We start from the raw sequence: 24,536 nt of genomic DNA, 5'->3' as shown, positions 1-24,536 counted from the left end.
TTATTATAAAAGGGTGAATAAATTAACCTTATAACCATATAGCAATCACAAATAGAAAACGTAAAGATGAATGTACAATGGTTGATGGTGTTGCAGGGTTTGCAGTGATTGTGTAGGTGGTGCAGTGGGAGAAAAAGACCTGCTTGTTGGAATATATGAAGAAAAATGAAATCAGTGTAACCCACACAAGGCTGTGTCAGCTGACTCGATGGTGAACTCAGATACGACAGCAGCAGCGGGCCTCATGGAGACAGTTGCCACGGAGACCGGGGCGCACGTCATCCTGTAGCGGTTGCCATGGTCCTCCTGACGTCAAAGCCCCTTGCAAGATGCTCAGGAAACCCCCTGGCTCGGTTGCCATGGATACTGGCGGGGGGGAGGGGTGGAGTTTAGAGGAAGCGGAAGTGTCAGAGCAGGCGGAAGTGGTACTGCCCTGAATACCCTGAGCAGCGAGCGGAGGACGGCTTGATAAACTCCCATCGTTTAGAGAATAAAATCGGGATTCCTTGCACGCTCTAAATGTGAGTTCACTTGCATATCACTCGATTATTGTTTTGTGTACAGGGTAAGGACACTGTTTTAGGGGGGAACAGCAGCCCCAGCGGTGGCCCCATTCCCCTGCCTCTGCGGCGGAAGGTGCCTATTGTGGCTAGGGGCTGGGTGCGAGGATTTAGGCCGAGACCACTGGATAAAATAGCGAGAAATAACCAACAAAACACCTGGCGTTGCGTCGCCCAAGCTCTTTGTGTTGCGTAATGTGACGGGGATTGTTGATTTTTAAAGGCCCAGAATCCGGTCGATGCCATGCATGATGGTGCGCGGTGACCGTGTAGGGAGGGAGAAGCGAGCGGCACCCAGGTTTGGCCATTTTGACAGCTTAGAGGCGGCCGTGTTCAGGCCGTCGTGAAAGAAGCATGTTTAGCTACAAATGCTAAAGTACAGCGAGTACAGAACACGATGTTTGACGAGAGATTTGTAATTTGATGTGTCTATATCCCGGGGGAATCGACATATCTGGTCCGTTATTTAAAGAGCAGCATGATTAATAGCAATGGCTCTAGCTCGGGTCCGTTATGGCGTAGTGAAGCTAACACACCCTCCCTATTTCCCGGGAGTTTCCCCCTCAAATGTGGCTACCATTTTAAATAGAGTCGATATCATTTTACCAGCAGATTAAAGCGGTGACGACGTAACACATGCCGTATTTAACCATCCAGCTATCTCAGCCAACACCTCTGCGTCGGCACATAATGTAACGGGGTCAGCTAAGCTAACGATTCAAGCCAGCAACCGTACTGTGACGTTCCGTTAGCATGCTAATTGCCAGCTAGCGGTAATCTATCTCTCCATCTTAAAATTCCGCAGGGGAATGCGACAAGGAGGGCGTAGCTGTTGGCAGGCCAACTAAACGTTGTTAAAAACCAGAATATCCACTGCCTGGAGGGCTATAAGCGCTTCTTCTGAAAATGTTTCCCAGGGGTTGGTTTTTAGACTGTTCAGTGTATCTCGGGGCTATTAAAGATGGTGAACCCCATTTTTTGGTTGCGCATAAGCCTGTTAACCTTAGCCGTTAGCTCACGTTAGATAGCTGTATAACATCAGTGATAATTCGGAGAATACTGTTGGTGTCGTGCTAGATGATTTAAGCTCACCGAAGAGGCCAATTTGGCTCAATTTCAACCGATGTGCGGATTGCTGCGTCGGTCAACTAACGCTTATTTGCTTCTGACTGCAATAAGCGGCATTTTACACGATGCTAAATGCTAACTTCAGGATGCTAAAATGAAACGGATTAGCCTCTAACGCATACTAAAGGATGCATCTTTATTGATTCACAGCGGGGAAATACGGGTGTAAAAGCAGTACAAGGCAGACAGTTACAAAATGTACAGTGCAACAAATATAAAATATTAGTGAACTAAAATAGGAATAAAATAAAAGATGGTAAACTGTAAGTGCATTTTCTTAGGAATTACGTGATCAGACCAGGATGATTTATAGTAGCAGAAGTCTATGTACAGTAGGGTGCATCAAAAAACACAATTCTTGAATTTTGATATGGCTGGGTGCTAAAAGTGTTCCAATATATGTAGAAACACATGCAAAATATTTTTCCAATACATGATGATTTAGGGGCGCCACTGCACATCTCTTTTTGTTGGATAAAGTGGTAAACAGTGCTCAATGGTCGCCATGGAGATCTGAGGTTAACAAGACTGCAGTTCAAGAAAACTGAGGTGATGTTTCTGTTTTTGTGTGGGGTATGTATTATTACATATTACTATCATATCTGTAGTTGTGTCTTTGTATACTTAAGTCCTATTTATAGGTATTTTGTGCTCATTACATCTAGCTAACGTTAGCTAGCAACAGTTTGCTAACCACAGTTAGCTATCTATGTTAGCTAACCTTTTAAGCTTAACTCCAACAGTAGCAGCTATTCTAGAGTGAATAATGTCGTATTCAGAGTATTGATGTCTCATGTTTATTGAGAGTAGCATTGTAGTTGTTACAGTAAATTAACATTTTAAGTATATTTGCGAGCACAGCTAGCTACTCTGGTAGTAACGGTAAGTTATGTTGAAGTTAGACTATGTACAGCTACAATTTGAGGCTTATGCAAGCATGGTTTATCATAATTGAGTGATATTAAGTATGCTAAGATATGATTTTAAACTCTATCCTTGTCCTTGTATTAAATTAACATTTTAAACATAGGTATATTTGCGAGCACAGCTAGCTACTCTGGTAGTGATGTAAGAGTAAGTTATCATTGTAATGATGAAGTTGGACGATGTACAGCTAAAATTTGAGGCTTATGCAAGCATGGTTTATCATAATTGAGTGATATTAAGTATGCTAAGATATGATTTTAAACACTATCCTTGAGCTTGTGTCCTTTTCCTTCTCAGGCACTGCACAACCCCAGGATCCAGCTCTCCTAAGATGCTGCCCTCACCAACTGGTCCCTGCCAGACTAGCAGTCGCAGCCTGGTCTTTGGTCTGGGCCCCAGCATCACCAGTGAGGATGGCATCATCACCGGCGCCAAACTGCCAACTGGTCGTCAGATCTTACGCTGCATGCTTGCCAAGAAACCTGGTGCAAACGGAGCGTTGTCGCAGTTCGAGGCAGCCAAGGTTGTCCTGGAGCAGGTGCGGCCATTTTACAAGAAAGCCAACATCCCAATGGTGAGCGACAAGCGTGCCTGCCACAAGATGGTAGACTTAGTCAATGCTAACAACAAGCTGCGGAAAATCTCCCAGGCCAAGCGCTCCAGTGAGAATACAGCGAAACAATTGGAGAAAATGGAGTGCAGACATGATGCCACATTTCCGCTGTGGCCTCCAAATGTTGAAAAGCTGATTGATAACCCAGAAGACCTAGATTTCTTGGCCAGCATGAAGACCGACAGAGTGGCCACATTTGGTGTATTGGACAAAAAGCTGCAGCTCAAGGTGAAGCGGCGAGAGGAGCGTCAAGCTGCTGCAGCAGCCAGGCAGTCCCGCTGTGAAAAGGAGCTGGAGGAGATGACGGCAATGTCCAGCTTGGTGTCGGAGAGTGATGAGGAGCCAGAGGAGGATACTAACACAGTCTGTCCAACATCTGAGGGCGAACCATCCCACAAGCGTAAGACGACTGGAACAAACGTCTTCATTCCACATGACATCCTTAGCCGACCAAGTGTTGTGTCACTGGCTACTAGCTCTTACCATTAGGCCCTGTTAGTTGCCAGTGAGTTAGCCACCAGAGAGGGTTTGTTCTGTCAGTATCGCCCCTTGTGTTTAACATTAAAGTCAATTAAACCTTATATGTGTGTCCGACATCCATCACTGCTGCACAAAACTCAGGGTAAGGCCACGTGAACATGTCCCATTGACCTCCATTCATTTTTGTCTATAGGACAAATGAATGGAGAATCTTGAAAGTTGAATTCTGAGAAATGCCCAAGTTGCCCAAAGGGCAAACAAACAACTTTTACTTTGATAACCCTATAGAACATGTTACTGTATAAAAGTTCACTGTACTCAACATTTCCAGGTCAACTTTTTGGCAATAAGACTAAAAATTGCACATTTTTTCGAAATTTCACAAAAGTTCATGTCTTAGGTGGCACCCCTAAATCTCAATGGAATTCCTCAAAACTTTGCGAAAAGTCATTTTTATGTTAATTGGAACAAAATGCAATGCCAGCCAAATTGATATTTTGAAATGAAAATTTCCCATTCAAATTTGATGCACCCTAGTGTACAGTGTACAACAGGCTAACGTATATGATATTATTAATGGTACTCGCTATTTTTATTTTTGTATATGTATAGTCAATGTCACATTAGCATACTTTGTTGAGTTATGATTGTATATGATAGATGTTACAAGCGGTTTTTCTAATGTAGTATACCATGATGTGTAGTAAAGCCCAACACGGTGCTGTTAATGAGAGCACTGCATGAATGTCACATGCAGCCTGAAGCAGGCTGAGGATTCACTTCCTATTCAACACTACTGAACACCCTTTGTTTCCCTGGATTTAACACTTAGCTTATTTCTGTCTGTTATTTCATGCTCTGTCACTTTTGTTATACTATTGGGAAACCTTTATAGATGCCCCAATATAGAGTCATGTAAACTGAAAAACATGTTATAGGAATTAAATCAATTAACCTGAGACTACAAGAGATGAGAGAACATGAACAGGTCCAGTGATTCAAATTGTGCCTTGTTAATTGTTAAAGCGTCTTACAGTCTTTCTATTATTATTTATCATAACAGTGTTTTCATGAGTACGACTCCATCCAGAATAAAACTCCATGTTGTCTGGTGGTTTGACTATCATGTTGTCATGCATATAGTAACTTTTAACGTCACACTTAACATGTTGGTTTGATTTTTACAGCAGCAAGTGAACCATTTCGCACCAATACCTCATAAAATAATGTTTATTGGAATGGTGCTGCTGAATTTGCCGCACCTTTCTCAGGGAAAAGTTGATATCCATACATTTAGTTTAGTATTGTATAAGTCATGATAAGTTAGCAAATGATTTTTTGCATTTTTGCTCAAATGGACCTAACTGATTAAAATAATATTTCTGATTTAGTTTGACTATTGTTTGAGATAAACAACAGAGCATAGCCATTAGCACAATTTATTTTAAATATTTTAAAACACAGCCTGCTCACTCAACCATGAATTTACCAGGTTTGGTGCTTCACAATAAATGGTGTTGTCTATTGATGTATCTCAAGATTAGGTTGGGGATTTAGCAGATCAACAATCCGGTTTTTCTTATGTCCAGCAAAATAAAAAACTAATTTAGAGCGATCTCGGGTTTCTGCCTGATCAGTGTCCCTCTTTGGAGGAAGTGGGTATCTGAATGTATAATGATCCCATACACTAATGGTCTCACCATTTTGTTTTTTGGTGAACGGATGGGACTGCACTCAATATCAGCAGAAAATTGATTTTACGATTCAGCCTTTGAATCAGCACTGGAACTGTGCCACTGGCACGCTCCCAGCTGAGAGGCTAATAATTACCCTGCACACCACAGAAAGTGCAGAAGAGTGGCAGCACGTTCAAATGTGTGAAGACGTTTTTGTTCTCTTTTTCCATTTGCTTCTTGCCGTTTTTTATTCAGTCTCGTAGTCTGCAGTCTTTGCTGAATGTCTCTATTTAGTTAATCCAGCAAATGAAATACCAGACAAATAGTGGTGCTTCATTACATTGATGCAACATTTATACAAAAACAGTCAGTAAATAATTCCTGCTTAGTTTGCAAAATGTCCCATTGGCTACTACAGCCAGACATATTAAAGGAATGCCACTGTATAAATACTATGACTAAGTCTGTGCTGATTGACATATTAATATTGAGCAATAGAGGCAAGTGATTTTAAAATAGCTTGGGGCAAACGAGTGATTTATTGATAATTACCAGTAGCTGACAAGCAGTATTCACATGTAGTGAACAAAATATACACACTTAAACAACGTGAATTAAATAGAAGATAACTGATAGAATCTGTACAAGTGTACGTACAAGAATTTGAATTTGGAAAGTTTAATAATCAGCTCAGAGGCCTGTGCCATCTAGTGGCTTTGAAGTAAACCTGACAACGTACAATTGACCGGTTTAATATAATCAGTGTTCATCACTGTTATCCAAAACAGAAAAAATACAAGATATCAAATAAACCATTTTGAGTCATTTAGAAAATTCATATTTCCCCAAAATGGGTTGTTTTTCTCTTTTGAGAGAAATGGAAATATATATATATATGGCTAGGGATGGGAATTGATAAGATTTTTACGATTCCGATTCCCTTATCGATTCTGTGAAACGATTCAATTCCTTATCGATTCTCTTATCGATTCCAATTTGGGGGAAAAAGGAGAATAAACAGTTTGATGTAACATTTATCTTTGTTTTAATGAAAAATATTCTATTGTGACAGTTACTTATTAATCTCTAATAACAAGTGTGTGTGTGTGTGTGTGTGTGTGTGTGTGTGTGTGTGTGTGTGTGTGTGTGTGTGTGTGTGTGTGTGTGTGTGTGTGTGTGTGTGCGCGCACTCAAGTAGTGTGTGTGTGTGTGTGTGTGTGTGTGTGTGTAAAAAAAATTAACAGTTCTTTTGCAGATGAACATATCTGCTTTTCTGTACAAGAAAATGTAACAAATAACAACAAATAACAAATACTGAATCATGTAATTACAAGAACAATGTAATCACAAGCACTGTGTGTGTGTGTGTGTGTGTGTGTGTGTGTGTGTGTGTGTGTGTGTGTGTGTGTGTGTGTGTGTGTGTGTGTGAGTGTGAGTGTGAGTGTGAGTGTGAGTGTGAGTGTGTGTGCACTCAAGTAGTAGTAGGGAAAATTAACAGTTCTTTTTCAGAAATATGAGCATATCTGCTTTTTCTGGAAGGATACGGGATCTTTCGGGGCTTATGGTGTCTCCAGCCGTGGAGAACACCCTCTCAGATGGGGTGGAGGAAGCTTGCACACAGAGGTAGTTTTCAGCCAGTCCAGATAGCAAGGGCAGCGTATCCTGCTTGTTCCACCACCACAGTGCGGCGCTATCCCTGCAGGGGATGGAGGGCAGGCTTTTGTAGAACTGGATTTCCTGATCCACCTTCTGAGCCAGGGAAAGACGGGGCTGTGATTCACGGATTGACTGCAGCTCGTTGTCCTCCTCCTCGAATAGTTCTTCCAAGGCTGTCTTTTTTGATGGTGGTGGCAGTGCCTGAAATTAAATGAACATGAAGTAAAAAAAACAAACAAACATATATAAGTCAATAATCATGACAAAACAGCATCCAAAGGTCATTACAAATGAATGAGTTAACTTACATAGTGTTCCTCTACTTCTTCCTCCTCCCCATCTTCGCAGCCTTCCCTCTGTGTCTCTCCTTCCCCTGGGAGCTTGAGAAGTGATGTAAACACATTAATAACTTTTAACACAGAGCCGTAGAAGGTCTCACTCACAATGGAATCAAATGCAATGATAAGACAAACAGAATTTAAACAGAAATTAAAATACCTCATCTCTTGCTGCCACTGTATTTGCTGTTATTGCAGCTTCCCTGATCCTGTCGCAGACTGCATCACTTTTCACTTTGTATTTAAATCTGGGGTCCAAGATGGTGGCTTCCTCCAGGAATCTCTGAATGTCAGTTCCCTTCAATTTCAAAAAGGAGGATAGGATGACATTAGACTAGTGGTACAAATTGGCCTAAAGCATCAAGGTAAGATTAAATGTAGTTGTGCTTACCTGGTAGCGTTTGGAGAGATCCTTCCAAATGTTCTCCTTGATGCTCCTTGTGAACGCAGAGTCACCTTCCTGCACAGTGTACTGTTGCTCCAGCTTCTGCAAGATGGGCAAAATCTCACCGCAGGTTGCACTTTTGTCGCTGGAGACGGCCAGTGTGGAGGTGTAATGCTTCCGCATGAGATGCACAAACTCCTCTGCTTTCCTTAAGTCCTCGTTGCCTATTCTGTCCAACCTACAATGTAAATAAAAACAGAAAAAGATGTATGTAGCACAAATAAACAAAAACAAAACCAGTCAAAGTTTTAAAAAAAGTTTAAGTCATATTATCATTTAAAATATATATCACCTTTCCTTCTCCATGGGTCTTCTTATGCGTGGATCTATGGCTGCAGCCTGGATAGCAGGGAACTGCTCGGTGAATCTCTCCATCATCAAATAGAGGGAATTCCATCTGGTCCTTACATCCAGGAGGAGCATGTGCTTGGGCAGCTCTGAGGGTTCACATATACACAACACAATGTAAATATTTATTATCTAATAATTTACATACACATACCTATACATGTATATTTTCATGTACATCTAGTATAATGCTTGCAATGTACTGTAAGGAGAGTATCTTACTGAGCAAGTCTTGTTTCTCTTTAAGAACAACTTTTGCCATGTGTGACCTCTTCATCCAGACAACAACTGCTCGAACTCGTGCTGCCCAATTGGATATGGCAGTGCAGTTGTACAGCTTTTGCGCTCCCAGGTTCAGCGTATGAGCGAAGCATGGAAATTTGACAATTTGCAGCTGTTTGATGGCTACATCCATGTTCGCTGCATTGTCTACAGTTGCTGCCACAACCTTTTCCCGTACACCATATTCTTCTAAAATGTAATCAATCTCCTCTGCTACAGCTGAGCCTGTCTGAGATTGGTACAACGGCTTTGGTTTTTAGGACCTTTTCCTTTACCTGGCCATTGCTCACGTAGTGCAGAGTAACCGTGAGATAATGATCCTGACAAAAGCTTGTCCACCCATCAGCCGTGATAGCTGCCTTTGACACTGTTTTCAGTTCAGAGATCACATTTCCCTTTTCCACACCATACCAAGCAGGGATTAAGTGGTTGGTTAAGCTTTCCCTGCTGGGGGCTTTGTATTTTGGATTGAGAACCTTTGTCATCTCCCTAGAAAACATATGAAAATGAATGAGTGTAAACATCTGTTTAATGAGGAGGAAAATATTCTATTCTATTCTATTCTAATCTGACATTTGATAATCTGACAACAACCTCACATTCACCTACCGAAATTCAGGGGCGTCTACTGTAGAAAATGGGTGCAAACCCTTAACAACAAATTTGGTAACTGCCCGGTGACATTCTTCTACCTTTGCCTGGGACATTTTATTTCTGCCTGCCTCGACGAAAATAGAAGCCAGAGGTAAACGGGAGCAAGTGCTGCTAGCCTCTGAGTCAGCCAGACTACCCGTCTCGTCCCGGTCATCATCTTGTTCTAAATCTAACGAAGAAGGCATTTGTTTGATGAAAAAGCAATACTGTACAATTTCGGGAAATAAACTAATTTCCCACCTCCCTTTGATTTAAATAAATGAGCGTCACCTTTCTCTGGCTCCCTGAATCGGCGGCGCAACTTACTAGCATGTTTCATTAGCTACATAGCAACAGCTAGAATTCTTCCCTAGAACTACGGATGCCTTGCCATCAAGTAAGCTAATTAAACATGCTAGCAAGGAACGGCTTGATTAACCAGAAACATAAACTCCCTTAATTACCCCAAGGAGAGGTAGGAAATGGGTTTATTTCCAGAAATGGCGTGGTACATAATTTACTAGGAATCACATTAAGGATTAGTCAGTGGGATAGCTACTTACCACCAGAGTTGCCTTCTGTGTTAGCCCCCAAGGTCACGGTGGTCGTAGAAGCTTGGCTGCTGTCACTCCGAAGGGCATCAAAAACGCGACACTCGTTAAAGTTTATCCCGTGTTGTGTGCGCAGATGTTTATGCATATTTGAAGTATTCCCTCCCGCCGATGTTATCAACAATTTGCAGTGGTTGCAAAACGCCCTGTTGCCATCCTTATGTAATGTGAAATGAAGCCACACTTTGGACCGTTTTAACCTTAGGGGTGCCATTTCAGACTTGTAAAAAGAATCACGAGCGTCACCTGCGTAACCAAGCAACTACGCCACGTCAAGCCGAGCTTACTGAATCATTCGTGTGTAACTTGCTGCGTAAATAACGTTACATAAACCGTGCGGTCTGGAATCTATAAGAGAATCGTTTAACGAGCTGCCAAACGGTTCCATGGAATTGAAACACAAGGAACCGGTTCTCAACAGGAACCGGTTCTCGATTCCCATCCCTATATATGGCACAGATGAGAATATTCCCATCAAATACTTTGTTCCTGTTAGAGTACTAGCAAAAGACGCTATAAGGGGACCCCGGCTCTGAACAGAGATGCAGGTTTAGAGTGCAATATTGAAGGGTGCTTTAATAGTTTAAAGAAAAAGCTGCGTTTGTCAAAACAAAATTGCAGAATATCTTTATTATACTTGTTTCTGTAAAAAATTGGGGTCAGTCTTCAGGATCTATAAAGTGATCATGAAAGTGTAGGTTTCTGAGCATGCACATCAGCATGGTGCCTGTCGGTGGCCTGCCACGCTGTGTGTGTGAAGGCAGACACATTGATATGAATGCAATGAAACACATTTCCAATAGTAAAGGTCCCTGCTGTCTTTTTAGAGAACTGTGACTTAGGGGATTTATTTTTCCAGCACAAATCCATAAAGGAAAGGCTTAAAACAAAAAATGTCCTGGAGTGGTTTTATTATACCTCGGTCCAATCAAGAGTTTGTGGCAGGACATGAAAGTTGCTGGTTCCCACATTCCCCACGAAACAAAAAAGATTCAGCCCTTTTGCAAAGAACAATAGGTGGGAAAATAGCAGTGTTCCCATTTGAACAGGTGTTATGGACATCTCCAATTACACAATCTGGGGCTGTGCAACATGTCACTCTCCTAGTGTGAAACTAGATATATTCTTAACTTCTGGATATCCTCAATCATAATGGAATATTTCACGAGTTGTATTTCCTGGTTTTAAAGCAGCATTGCACTAAAGAAATGTGATTTTCTTGCATGACTCTGCTCTTCTATTATTTGCCTTTACCCACTTAGTTATTTTGCCCAGCAGTGAATTCTTAAATCAAAGCATAGGTAAAAAATGTGCTGATATTTCATTTTGTCTATAACGCCCAAGCCTAACACATTTTGAACATAATGCTTTTGCTTAATGATAGCACAAAGGTGCTGAATACCTTATACAATTGTTCAAACCAAAGTAAGATTTTGTATTAACAAAATGATCTTATATCATTTATTGTTGTGCATGTTAAGTTAGCATGGTATCTTAAGCTCTTTGGCAGTTTCCCCACACATGATTGCATATTTTAACAAAGAAGTCAGACCACAGGCTACTCGTATTTTGTCAAATTACTTGAAAATAAAGCTTTTTTTTGGCGGGTTTCCTTTTTACTATCAGAGGATTAAATTAGAACTTTGTATCCGTGGCAGTTTAGGATTAGAAATGACTCAGAAACTGAAAACCATGTTAATCTAAAATACTAAACTGAGCTTTGAATACTAAGATGTAATTGAAAGATAAAAACACCAAAAATATATTTTTATTGTTGTTTTTATCATAGAATTAACTTTGTTTTTATACCCTCTGTAGGAAGGCCAAATACTCAACCCCCGCCTTGGGGGTTAGACGTCAGTTAAGCTCCAAAGATACTTAAACAATCGGATGATAAGTTAATTTCACTCTCTTGGAGGGGTGGTTACTACGCAACTTGTCCAGAGTGTGAGGGTAGGGAATCTGCTGTGGGTGTATTCACATGTTGGTCATGTTTGAGTTTGTACCCAAGCAGTTGTTAATGTAGAAATAAAGGACTTTCACGTCAATCCAATAAATTAGATATGCAAATGAGGACGCTAAAAGCCCGTAGTGGAGGGTTCATTGTGAGATGCGTTGATAAAAAGGAGATGGAGGCTAGGCTGTGGCCTACTTAGACCCTCAGCTTCATCTGGTGAGCACAAAGCCCTCGAGGATGAAACAACTGGGAGCTGGAACTGAAAAGGTTTTTGACATTTTATCAAGTGCAGTTAGACCTTTGCTGTAGCATTTTATTTGTAACCCATTTTGTGTGATCTTAGGATTTTATCAGTGGTGGATGAGCTTTTGTCTCTCCAGTATTTGCCTCATGGTTAAGCATCTTTATTCCATTTTCTGCTTCCAGCCCAATATTCCAAAATTGTGGCGTCCCCTAACCGTTTCTCCCCTCCACCTTGTTCTACTTGTATCCTGTTCAGACATTACTCACCAGGTATTTCTCACGCATTGCGCTCATTGCCTATCTAATGGTCGGTCTTCCTTATTTAGCATATTCCCGCTGGTAACATAAGAACCTTAATGCCTTGAGTCCAATTGCTAAATCTGTCTTTCTCCTTTGCTCTTTCCCCCTGCAGCCTAAAAAAAATGGATAAGAACGACCTGGTGCAGAAAGCCAAGCTGGCCGAGCAGGCCGAGCGCTACGACGACATGGCGGCTGCCATGAAGGCGGTGACGGAGCAGGCCCCAGAGCTCAGCAACGAGGAGCGCAACCTGCTGTCTGTCGCCTACAAGAACGTGGTATGGCATCCATCTAACGGCGCTGATTATTTCTCTTTACCCATATGTCCATGCTCAGACTGTGGCTGAACAGTCAGCTCTTGGATTGGTTGAATTCACGATATACAGCCAATGGTTTTCTAATATCTTTTGCTACACAGGGCTTATAACATTATTTAACACTTAATTTATCCCTAAGACTAAGCTGAAGAATAACAAATATAAAAGTCCTCTTTTTATTGGTTAAATGAGTTAACATTAAACTAGCTGTTTGAGCTTAAAACACAATTAGTTTTATATGAAGAGACTAAAGTATGCAAACTGAGTCCATGGAAATAGAAATTCCGACCATGCAAATCCAGTTAAAGCGGAGAACTGTTATTGTAAGTGGTATGCATGAATCCGGAGCTGCGCCGTATACAGGGTTAAGAGCAGATTGATCACTAGATGAGATTGACCATTGACTGCTCGTGGCCTAAAAAACCCACAGAAAACCTGCCAGTGGTCAGAGTGATCCAGCGGTTCACTCTGTGGCTCTCCATGCACACTTTGTACTGCACACACAGCCGTCAATAGAATTGAAAGTAATCCATTTATATTAGCTCCATCACACGTATAATAGTTTTCTATTGCGCCAAGATATATTGTTTTAATAATCACCTACGAGGCTTTTAAGAGGACTGATTTAACACCCAAAGCATCTGGTGAGTCAGGGCCTCTGTCCTTTCTGAAAGAGTGCAGATTTATTCTGAAAGCTCTGCTGTGGTTTGGGGCAACCTCTGTACTGCTTATCTTCTCTGGACTATCGCTTGATGAAATGCCTTTTTAAAGCAAAGTCTTATAATTCAGTAAGTTTTGTTACAGGACACCTATTTCTATTATTGCTTACAAAAATCTAACTCCCCCTGATGTAGTTTTAGCATTTACAGCTGCGAAAATTTTTGAATTTAGCCTCTCTTTAAATAATGTGTAGTCTGACATTCGCTGCACTGCCATCTTTTTTGTTTTTCATGATTCTTTTTTTCAAACTAAAAAGCAGATATTGCGTAACGGCAGCCTCAGGTTTTCCAGCACTGCTGCTGTGTGTGTGTGTGTGTGTGTGTGTGTGTGTGTGTGTGTGTGTGTGTGTGTGTGTGTGTGTGTGTGTGTGTGTGTGTGTGTGTGTGTGTGTGTGTGTGTGTGTGTGTGTGTGTGTGTGTGTGTGTGTGTGTGTGTGTGTGTGTGTGTGTGTGTGTGTGTGTGTGTGTGTGTGTGTGTGTGTGTGTGTGTGTGTGTGTGTGTGTGTGTGTGTGGACATAGCATGAGCCCCCACTCCTCTCACATGATCACTGACTAATGCTAGAATGAGAAAGATAGACTTTGTGTTTTGTAGACTATTTGAATTTGCACGGTGTAATTGATTTCCATGTCTTAATACATTTGAATGAGAAACAGTTAGCAACATTTCCTTCAAATATTTGATTGAAAAACCAATAATGTCTGTATTGTTGATTTGTAATGTACATAGCAGTTGTGTCTTTTATCGTGGTTACTTTATCTTTCTAAATGTGTATCTCTTCAGCTCAGATGTTGCCGTTAGTGAATTTTTTTTTGTTTGTTGTTGCCATCAGGTGGGGGCCCGCCGTTCATCCTGGCGCGTTATCTCCAGCATCGAGCAGAAGACGGACGGTAACGATAAGAAACAGCAGATGGCTCGTGAATACCGTATGAAGATCGAGACTGAACTCCAAGAAATCTGCACGGACGTGCTGGTACGGAGAGGGACGGGGGAAGCAGGGAACGAGGGGGAGGGAAAATAGATGGAGGTAGAAAACACCAGAGCTGATCCTCCTGGCTGAGGAGGGAGTAGTCACATGGTGTCACTCGTGGAGGCTGCAGTAGCGGCGCTAGCAGCAGCCCTGGCAGCTGTTAGGACTGTCAAACAAAGCTTTAATTTTCCTCTCGCTCTTTCTTTTTTTTGTCCTTCCACCCCACATGGGTATATTTGTTGCTTTTACTTGGTGCAGAGGGAGGAGAGTGCTTAACTGGAAACTCAGCACAAGTGGTGCAGCATACTGTGTGTGTGTGTGGGGGCAGGACTGCCTGCCTGTGTGTAGGATCCAGAAGTCATGAAACTACAGACATTTTCTTAAATGAACCTGAGTCTGTCCTTTTCTCAGCCTAAACAGCTGTTAATAAAGTTTTCCAGGGATGATATGTTTTAATTTAGCATCTCCCTGGTTCCGTTAACAAAAAGCTGATGGGATTTTACCTTTGGTAATATTGCAAAGAAACATTTATGATATTTGCAGGATATTCTCCTCATATTACCGGCACTTTTTAGATTTTTGAGCAAACTACATCACGCACACATGACTCCTAGTCAGCAACGCTAAAATAAAGAAGGATACATTTTTTTATTAGGGCTAGATGTTCACCAGCAGGGATGGACTGATGTATTTTATCGTCGTTAAACAAACAAAAGTGTAAATCGTTGAAGCCACAGCTGTTGTGTTGAGAATCTAACCAGAAATGCATACAAAAAAACATTGACTGCTCCGATGCTGACTTATTTAAACACATTTGAGGACTCACTCCAGCGAGGTACAACGCTGCAAAAACATAAAAAAGGGTTTGCAAAAAACCCTTACACCGCCAGGGGGCCTCTTTTCCTTTGAGGCAGACCTGTTCCCTTCCTCTGTGACCTCCTACCTGCACACAGTTTAGCCCTTGAGTTTCCTGTCATTTTAAAGCTGTTCAAAAGTATGATTGGTTTTAATTATTTCGTGGACCTGAAAGATGCGAGGTCAGACCGTGTGAAAGGTGTTCTTATGCTGCGTACAGTTCATTATGCTCAAGCTGCTGGCAGAAAACATACTTTCTCTGTGGTTTTGAACCAGTTTAGGCCTTTTGTGAAAAGATTGAAGCCTCCTCAGCCACCCTCACACTGCGACTCGGTGAGAACAGAAATTGCTCAAGGTCAAAACGGACACATTTTTTGTGCCTGTGCCGACTTCTAATAATATCTTCAAGGTCAAACTGGAAGCCTCTGCAGTGATGTGGTGCTGGAGGAATGAAGGGAGGGAAGACACGCTGTCCTTAAAGCAGCAGGAAGCTTGGTCCAGGGAAGCTCCGATTCATCAGCAGCACAAACACACGTGTCAGTGACCTTCATCGAGGTGATATTACCAGAGACTGAAAGCTCAAATTAGATTGTCTTCCCCAATATATTTCATGAGTTCTGCTTTGTAATGGGGTAGACATTGCTATTTTCTTGTTAAGCCATTTTCAGCCTTTTTTATTTTCTAATATTAGAATGAATATCTCTGGGTTATTGGACCGACAAAAACAAAGTCAAGATTTTAAGAGGTCACCTTTTTAAGAAACAGGGATGGAAATGATTTTGTGTTGTTTTTGGCAACGTGAAGTGGAAAAAGGCGGGTTTTCAGACTTTCTGCTGTCTTCATATCGCTGGGACGCTCGTTAGCAGCAGGTGTGGTTCTAAGGTGTAGCCAAGCCCCAAGAAAGTAAGTGGGACCTTGATGCAAATGTTTGTAGTGACCAAACGGGAGTACTACAATTTCCATGTCTCTCCTTGATGTCATTGGGGCCAAAACATACTTTTTCCCATTGACTTTCATTGAGGAAAAAGACGTCTGTAGATTAGCAGATCATTTATTTTTTGAGGTTAACCATATACCCAGTGCGCTAATAGCCCTTATTCAAATCATTACTTCCGGAAATGTAATAATTAACTCAGATACCAATCCATAGTCATTTTTCAGATTTTTCCCAGAGCGATTGGAGGCGGGGCTAAAGGACAACACAAGTCACATGTTCTCTGGAACAAAGTCTGAGGGTTTTAGCTCCAGAGTCAGGCTCAAACTCTGTATTCTGTTCTCTTTATCATCATGGATCTGACCTGGACCCCACTCTGAGAGTAGTGAGGCCGATGCAAAGTGCACAGAGCGTGTGGTTCAGCCTGCATGCAGGAAGGGCCTGACGTGTATTAGTAACACTATCTGTGGTCCAGTTGCCAATGGACCGGTACACTGGCAGGCTGTCGTGCCTCTGGTGTGTAAACACTGAATCTGCTGCCATGTTTTTATTCCTGCTTATAAACCCTTCTGCTCCTCTCTTCTGTTTCAGGATCTGCTCGATAAATTCCTCATTCCACATGCATCTACGCCGGAGAGCAAGGTGTTCTACCTCAAAATGAAAGGAGACTACTTCAGATACCTGTCAGAGGTGGCCTCTGGAGACTCAAAGAAGAGTGAGTGTTTGACACTAATAAAAACCATTTTAGTTTAGTCGGCAACACAGGCAGCATTTTATTGGAGTGAGTAGATAACCACTTATCATCCTTTAGGAGACTCCTTTGAGCTACAGTTAAAGTTTAAACCAGGGTCCTTTTTATGGCTCAAGCTAAAGTCAGTTGCCATGTTGCTCAGAGTAAACACTCCTTCATAAACAAACCCAGGTAACTTGTTTTACTGCTTGCCGTAAAGTGGCTGTTTTATTACCTGGAGTTAGGGGCTCAATTTTTACAACCCTCGAGCCTCATGCTACACTGAAACATGTTCCTGAAGTACCCTTTCATACGTTTTTTGAAGTTGAAGCAGTCAAATCATTTTAGAAACAAATAAGGCAATTGGTGAAAAACAAGTTAATCTCTAGCATTTTGAAAACCAGTTGGATTATCTTTTTAAATTGCATTACGATCTTTAATCATAGTTAGAGATGCTGTAGGGAAACAAAAAACAGATGGAAAAACCTTTTCATCACATTTAAAAGAAATAAGAGGACAGCAAAACATGTTCCTACTTTATTATGTAGAGAAAACAACTAAACAGTATGAACACAAAAGAGGTATGGGGGAAATGACGATCTTAAATCACAGTACATTTCATTTGATATAAGGTAACGCATCACCATACAATCAACTGAGTTAGATTAAGATAATCATCACTTCATCACATCTGATTCTTTCCATTTGTAAAATACTCCGAGAATAACTAATCATACTTGAAATGGCAGCTTTATGGTCACATAATCGTTTGTGTCCCAGGTTTAGGTGCCAATAAATACTCTCCTGACTTCATGAAGCTCACTTTAGAGTATACACTGTTTTATATTCTAAACCCTAACAAAGAAATGAAAGTTCTTCTACTATTTTATTTGAAAAAGCTGACAAATTACTGGACAAATGGTCCTCTTCCATGTCTGCCTGAATCAGTGTTGCAGAGTCTATAGTGTCAGTGTGTATATATAATATCATCAGCCCTCCCAACGTTAGATACATGTCTAAAACGACTGTAAGTTATAGACTGTCATATGTCTGTTTCTGATCCTGTAATATATGTCTACATTTCTGTTGCTGTAGTACATCGCTCTTAACTTATCTAGGACATTTTATATTGTGTGTTCTTTTCTATGTAGGTCGGTATTAACTGTTTGTTTGCTGTTTTTTAACTTGATTTTATTTATTTTCTAATACTTTTTTCAAATATATTTGATATTGTTAAATGCCTGTGGGGACAATAGTTTAAAAATGGCTTGGCGATTCGGACAATTCTGGAGTGTTTTTTGGGGTAATTAAGGATGCTGGGTCCATTTGAAATGTCAGATTTGATGGGACTCTGGATCATTAGGGTTCTTAGCTCTCCTGCAGGAGAATAAGAGCTGTTTGTAGGGACAGTTGTGATGCATTCCGGATCCTAAACTAAAGCTGGTGTGCGTTGTGCTGTGTAGACACGGTGGAGAGCTCTCAGGAGGCGTACCAGAATGCCTTCGACATCAGCAAGAAGGACATGCAGCCCACACATCCCATCCGGCTGGGCCTGGCCCTCAACTTCTCCGTCTTCTACTACGAAATCCTCAACTCGCCTGAGCAGGCCTGCGCTCTGGCCAAGCAGGTGGGTGCTCTATACTGGGGGGGTGATCCACCAGCACTGAGAAAAGCAGCGTGACATTTTAACATGTTAGAAAATAAAACTAAAAAGAGACATTTTTAATAAAGGGTTAGTTGAAATGCTCAGGCTCACTCTTCTCTGAGCAAGAGGGGTACAGTATGTGAAAGGCTACAAAAGTCTGCACCTTTTTGAGTCCATTTTATGTCTTTCTTAACCAATAAACAGAAAAGTGAGTGCAGAAGGATTTTAGTTATCACTTTTCACCTTACTAAATGGTCAAAAGTGATACAAAATAAAAGCGTTGCAGTTCCTTTTCATTTATTGGTTTGAAGAAAACAGATGTACAGCCAGCGTTATTGCTGACAGTATTTTAAAAACGTCTTGAAAGAAAAATAAAGGTCACTTTTATTGGTTAACGTTCATAAGAGCAAACGTCCCTGTGTTTTTAAGTGCATTTTAAAAGGGATTTACTTTGTAAATCATTGAAGTGAGATAGAAGAAATCTGATATATATTTAGTTAGCACATTGAATGTAATGAACTAATGGATGTTAATTTAACCTGTGTGTATGTTTCAAGGATTTACACGTTGTTTTTATCTAAAGCAAATCAAAAGTTGGAATATCTTTAAAGGAACGAACGGCAGGGATCTTGTAGGATCATGAAGAAATGAGCCTTGTGTTTCTGTTCCGTTCCTCCTGCAGGCCTTCGACGAGGCGATCGCTGAGCTCGACACCTTAAACGAGGACTCGTACAAAGACAGCACGCTGATCATGCAGCTACTAAGGGACAACCTCACTGTGAGTACACACTCTGGGGGGTGTGTGTGTGTGTGTGTGATCAGATACGGAGTGTTTATAGTCAAATCACCTCATAAGCACATACTATAAACATTCATTTATTACATTAATACACGACGTTTTAGCACCATCTAATGTTCAATCAGATAAGCACAATGCATATTTGTTACTAGTGTGTGTGTGGGGCCTGTAACTGCTTCAGTGTGTTGACATCCAAACTAATAATTAGGGCTTCCCCCGATTAGTCGACTAATCGTTATTCGGCGGAAAAAATATTCGTCAACTAATTTTTCACTAGCCGAATATTAGAAGAAGAAAAAAAAGGTCCATCTGCGCGCTGCATGACGCGTCAGCCGGAAACCTCCTCAGACTTCATTCAGAGCTGTGCCTGGTCCTGAAGTTAATTTGTCGGGCAGGATATCCATAGTGTGCGATCCTTCTGAGCGAGTAAGGGACGAGCCCCAAAAGGTGACCTGCAAACTCTGCTGGAAAAAAGGTGCCTCCGTATCCACGCCATCATATCAAAAACACGGAGCTTTATTATCCCCAACAACGTGTGTTCCTTCCTCAGAGGGAAACAGCAGCAGTGAGTCAGGCAGTAGCCTAGCTTTGTTTCAACATATATAAACCTGTAATATAAAATCATTCTGAGCTCAGAACACGATCAATTCAAGCTTTCATTTCACGATCAGGGCGTAATGTGCGGAGGGATTTCTTGCCGATGAGCATATTTGGTGCTGTATCCATTTTAGTATTTATTGGGTATTTGTATTGAGATATGAATTATAGAAACTAGAACTAAATGCTCAGTGTGTGTGCTCGCTGCTTGTTCACACACACATTAAGAATCCTTACTGGAGCTTCTGCTGTTTGTACCGCGCTGGGACTCTCCTTTCTACGTGTACAGTTCAATGATTATTTCAACGGTTAATTATTGCACATGAAATAGTTTAACCGTTGAAATAGTCATTAAATAGTTATATTTCATGTGAAGCACAACGTACCATCCTGTTGTAAATCATAATAATCATATACGCGACACGATTACTCGACTAGAAAAATCCGTCGAGGGCAGCCCTACTGATAATACCAGATATAGAGCAGGCCTAACCTTTAGTATGTAAAATACCAACTCACATTTTCCCCTCTTTGCTTTTAATAAGTGTATAACTTCATACACGCTTTAGTTATTAACCCTATCCTCTAAAATAAATTCACATTCACAAATGTAAAGCGGATCATTGCTTGAAGTGAGTGTAGGTGTATATGTAAACAGTCTTATGCTTAAAAGCTGTTATAATGTTCAGTTTTAGTTGATAGTACTAGCAGAATTGATAAGGTATATTAATAATGTATTGTATAAACAGGCTGCTTTATGAGACTGAAATGAACTGTTACATATAGTGGTTTTATAATGTTCCTACTGAATGTAAATATATGTATGTATAGTTCCATCCTAAAAAGGGCTCCGTGACTCCTCAAACAGCTGGACACTTGAGTTTAAAGCAGACGCTGCTCTACCACAAACAAATAGTGCATTTGTCGGGGACTATCTTCGTGTGTGTGGGTGTGTGTGGGTCCTGGGAATAGTGATGTGGTTTGACTTTTCACAGGGTAACACAACCATGAAGGAGCATGATGGCAATATATTTGTTCCACTTATCCCAAACACAGAACACATTCTCCTCACATGCAATAAAATAATAAAGTATAAATCAATAAATGAGGTCCAAGAGAACAAATAATAAGTAAATAAATAAATGACAAGAGGTGGTTTAAGTTTTTGAACAGCTATTGATGTCTTAACACAAATGTGTTTCGGACACACACATAATAATGCTTGATGGCAGGTTAGTTGCTGGTTCTGCTCTTCTCATGGGGCCTGAAGAGTCCTACCTTGATGAAACTGTAAAGCAGGATTAAGATTACGTATTAATCTGAGTGAACGATGACTCTCTGAGTGTTGACTGAACCGTGTCCTCTGTCCCTGCAGCTGTGGACATCAGAAAACCAGGGAGACGACGCCGACGCCGGAGATGGAGAGAACTAGAGCGCACTTCACTGTTAAACCCCCCCCCACCCCCCACTCTCTCCTTCCTCCTTTTATCTCTCTTCCTCTTTCTTCTCTTCTTCCTCTCTTCGTACACATAAACAGCCCGTTCATTCCCTCGTCTCCCCCCTTTTTCAAACCCCCGGCCTCCCGACCTCCCTTCTGTATAACCAACAGCATGAATAGCACCTGACCTCCAGACAGATATATATTTAAATCCAGAAAATAAAAAAACAGGGGGGGGGGGTGTTAAGAGAAAGAACTCCATCTCCCAACGATCCTTCCTCCCACCCTCCCCCCTCCCAGGATCACTCCAAGGTAGACCCTTATAGCACGGGGGGAGGGGGTTTTGTCCAAAAACGACGATATAAATGAATCTTAAACTCCCACCTCTCCCCCTCCTCCCCTCCCTCGTTTAATCTCCCTCCTCCGTTCTTCCTCTTTCCTAACATTTCAATACCCCCACCCCTTTAGTGAGTTAATGCACATATATAGTCGTACCCCGCCCCGTCCCCCTAAATCTATTCAGTTAACGCACTTATATAGTGATCCCCTCTTCCTCCCCCCTCCTCTAGTGAGTTAACACTCATGTAGTGCCCCCCCCCCCCCCCTTCTCTTTTGGCTTTTATTAGTGTTACCGGCGTATGGCTGGTTTTATTCCACTTTAAACAAAACAAAAAAATTATTAAACTGTCTGTTTATTTTCAACAAACACTGTGATGCTTAGTTTTTCCTCCACCTCTGCCACCAGATCCTGGGGATTAAACAGCTGTGGGTGGGGGGGGGGGTGTTTGAGCAGCAATGCCATTCTGCTGAGGTTTATACAGAAGGGTCCTCCTACAAGGCTGTATTGTGACACTGACACGTCTAAAAACAGAACCTGCTGTGTTCCTTATTTTCTCTGCTTCTGTTCCGAGATTGATCTGAAAACGTATTAAAACATTCCCTGGATGTTCGATTCGCCTGCTCCCGTGGATCCCTGAAGTTAATTCTTGCTTATTTTCCTTCTTCTTTTTGTGTGTATAACAAATCAAACTCTTCTTACCCGTTTTTTGAGAACTGTAAAATTGTAAAACATTTTTAGAGCGTGACTGTAAATCTGTCTTTTGGAGAACGGTTGGTCCATGCTGTCCGTTAACACCCGCTGCTGTGTGCTTTGGCCACTTCTGACCACAGAACTTTTTATTTGGTACTTTTTATTTCTCCTTTTCCACCCCCAAATCTCTCCCGTGCTCACACTGACAGCTTCCACTCGCTGCTGAACGGTGTAATCTGCAAGCCGCCATTTATCACCATGTAAATGTACCGCAACCATCGGGGGGAGGGGGGGGGGTAATGACAACGACAACGACAACTTCCTGCTTCCTCATTTCCTAAATATGAAAAGCATTTGGGTATTGTTCCTCTAAAGGGATCAAGATTAGAGTATCAGCTAACTGCCTCACAAGTAAAAGGTGCTTTACAGAAACACATTATTAAGGTATTTAAACACTGCCTTTAAAATGGCAGGAGAATTTAATTCAACAAGCTCAGATATTTTAAAAGTCCTAAAAAATACAAGTTCCAATTAAAGATATGAGGAGTAGGATTTATTAAAAAGCAGTGGCGAAAAGAAAAGTCTTCAGCCTCACTTTAAGAGGTGAGTTTTTAGGAATTCTAAATGAGCAGAAGTTTGTGCCTTTAAGGCAGGGGTGTCCAAACTACGGCCCGGGGGCCAAATGCGGCCGTTGTTTTGCTAACTTATGAGGCAATATCACCTCTATAAGTGGCCCAGCTCTCCGTGTATTTGTCTGTCTGTGGCCCTCGGTGAAAAAAGTTTGGACCCCCTGCTTTAAGGTAAACGAGATTAGAGTATTAGCTAGCTGCCTTAAAATCAATTCAGTTGAGCGTTAAAGCTCCTTGAGTTTAAAAACCAGGCAGAAAAACTCTTATCTCAGATTTGGATTTTTGATAAAGGTGTAACTAAATCACACAAAGAGGTTCTTTACACACTTAAATAAATGAGGAAGCGGGGGTTTTCCCTTGCCGCACATCAAGTCCACACAGGTACGTGCGTTGAAATGTCCCGGCAGCCGATAGCCAATCATCTGTTAGTGGGGGGGAGAGCCTGTTGGATCACGGTTCAAATCTTCAGTCGTAACATGTTACCTTTTTATAGATTAAACTCTCCAAGAGGCGCTCAATCTGCAGTTAACGGTACCTTTTTGGGGTCTGATCGTATACAGTTACGCTTTAACTGTTAAACGTTCTCTTGGCTGTACGAGTTCAAAAGCGGTTAAATCCCAAACTTTGAGAACCATCGGGTTTTTAGAAAACCAGAAAAGCCCCCTCATTCTTCCCCTCAGTGTCACAATAACCTTGTCACTAACCATCTCGACATTCCACTCTTTAGGTGTAGAGAAGTCATGTGTCTCAATGTTTTATTTTTCCTTTGCTGGGGACAAATGTTTTCATGCACTGAAGTTTAAAAAGGTTAAAAAGATAATTCCTCCCTGCCGCTCTTTTTCTCGTTAGCTGAACAAAAAGGCAGTTATTCTACGCTTTCTAAGGAAAAAATGATCCCATGCAGTAGTGAATGTGGCACCGAGCCTGTCTGTATATCTGGTATCTCAAATCATTTTGTTTTTACTGACCAGTATTATGCTTAAAATAAAAAGGAAAAAAAAATAACCCAAAAAAAACAACAAAAAAAGTTTGCTTCTGTGACGGTTTTATTGCTTAGCGCGCACGTGGTTGTGAACATTTAGACTTAGCTTAAGGACACCCCCCAAAAAAATGAGAAAATGATGACAAAAAAAAAATCCCTTCAACACCTCCCCCCCACCCCCACCCCGGTTATTGAAGTAATACTAGATTTGTGTATGTCTTTTAAAAAAAATCCAGCTCTAGTTTCACCTTACATGTTATAAACAGGACAAAATGTAAAAGACAATTTAAAGTGAAATAAAGGTTTTATCAGTTCCGAATCAGCCCCGCTCTGTTTATTATCACACCTATAATGTGTTTCATCTCCTACTCAGGTTCACTAAGACGCATGCAGGAAGTTGGTCTGGAAGAACAGGAAGTGCTTTAAATCTCTCTCCATGGATTTGGTCTATTAAGGTTAGGGTTTTTTCCAATGTAGCAAGATGCTAACTTTTACTGTCCTCTGGTTTCAGCAGAATCAGTGCAGATACTCCTCTTCAGATAAACACTCTCCTTCGTGACGGGTTAGAAATCTCTGCCTGTCTTTGCTCTATTTATTTTTTCCAGAAATGGAAATCAATGGTGGTTTAAACGCCATTTAAACATCTCCCAAAGTAGACTCTTGAATGAGAGGAGAGACGAGAAACTTTTCATTTGGTT

The 24,536-nt window shown here is 41.3% G+C and overlaps 2 protein-coding genes across 10 annotated transcripts; one reads left to right on the top strand and one right to left on the bottom strand.

The window, feature by feature from the left end:
• Nucleotides 1-354: 354 nt before the first annotated feature.
• Nucleotides 355-24,157, top strand: ywhaba (tyrosine 3-monooxygenase/tryptophan 5-monooxygenase activation protein, beta polypeptide a). 6 transcript variants are annotated; one of them, XM_063911391.1, is made up of 7 exons: nucleotides 355-521; nucleotides 12,310-12,472; nucleotides 14,062-14,202; nucleotides 16,580-16,703; nucleotides 18,182-18,345; nucleotides 19,046-19,141; nucleotides 21,135-24,157. In XM_063911391.1, the coding sequence occupies exons 2-7, from the start codon at nucleotides 12,320-12,322 to the stop codon at nucleotides 21,189-21,191; spliced, it is 735 nt and encodes a 244-aa protein (XP_063767461.1). In that variant the 5' UTR covers nucleotides 355-521; nucleotides 12,310-12,319; the 3' UTR covers nucleotides 21,192-24,157. The 6 variants fall into 6 exon arrangements, with proteins under 6 accessions (XP_063767461.1, XP_063767455.1, XP_063767458.1 ...); XM_063911388.1 differs by lacking the exons at nucleotides 12,310-12,472; nucleotides 14,062-14,202; nucleotides 16,580-16,703; ... (1 more) ...; nucleotides 19,046-19,141; nucleotides 21,135-24,157 and adding exons at nucleotides 2,134-2,237; nucleotides 2,913-3,809 and having other exon boundaries at nucleotides 400-521; XM_063911386.1 differs by lacking the exons at nucleotides 12,310-12,472; nucleotides 14,062-14,202; nucleotides 16,580-16,703; ... (1 more) ...; nucleotides 19,046-19,141; nucleotides 21,135-24,157 and adding exons at nucleotides 2,134-2,261; nucleotides 2,913-3,809 and having other exon boundaries at nucleotides 400-521.
• On the bottom strand, nucleotides 6,821-10,126 carry LOC134883162 (E3 SUMO-protein ligase ZBED1-like). Of its 4 annotated transcripts, none has more exons than XM_063911376.1 (7): nucleotides 9,063-10,126; nucleotides 8,729-8,942; nucleotides 8,116-8,260; nucleotides 7,770-8,001; nucleotides 7,539-7,676; nucleotides 7,349-7,420; nucleotides 6,821-7,241 (listed from the first exon to the last, which is right to left on the bottom strand). In XM_063911376.1, the coding sequence occupies exons 3-7, from the start codon at nucleotides 8,244-8,246 to the stop codon at nucleotides 6,876-6,878; spliced, it is 939 nt and encodes a 312-aa protein (XP_063767446.1). In that variant the 5' UTR covers nucleotides 8,247-8,260; nucleotides 8,729-8,942; nucleotides 9,063-10,126; the 3' UTR covers nucleotides 6,821-6,875. The 4 variants fall into 4 exon arrangements, with proteins under 4 accessions (XP_063767446.1, XP_063767445.1, XP_063767443.1 ...); XM_063911375.1 differs by having other exon boundaries at nucleotides 8,729-9,276; nucleotides 9,650-9,664; XM_063911373.1 differs by lacking the exon at nucleotides 8,729-8,942 and having other exon boundaries at nucleotides 9,650-10,126.
• Nucleotides 24,158-24,536: the final 379 nt, after the last annotated feature.

Source organism: Eleginops maclovinus, chromosome 20 (genome assembly GCF_036324505.1).
Source record: "Eleginops maclovinus isolate JMC-PN-2008 ecotype Puerto Natales chromosome 20, JC_Emac_rtc_rv5, whole genome shotgun sequence".
Lineage (NCBI taxonomy): Eukaryota > Metazoa > Chordata > Actinopteri > Perciformes > Eleginopidae > Eleginops > Eleginops maclovinus.
The sequence above is the reverse complement of the archived record's forward strand: the minus strand, read 5'-3'. Positions and strand labels throughout refer to the sequence as shown.

Excerpts from the sequence above, each read along its gene's own strand:
- LOC134883162 (XM_063911373.1), bottom strand. The coding sequence starts at position 9,911 with ATGGCACCCCTAAGGTTAAAACGGTCCAAAGTGTGGCTTCATTTCACA. Across the intron at positions 8,002-8,115 it reads AGACCCATGGAGAAGGAAAG|GTTGGACAGAATAGGCAACG; the intron begins GTGATATATATT and ends TTTACATTGTAG. Across the intron at positions 7,677-7,769 it reads ATCTCTCCAAACGCTACCAG|GGAACTGACATTCAGAGATT; the intron begins GTAAGCACAACT and ends TTGAAATTGAAG.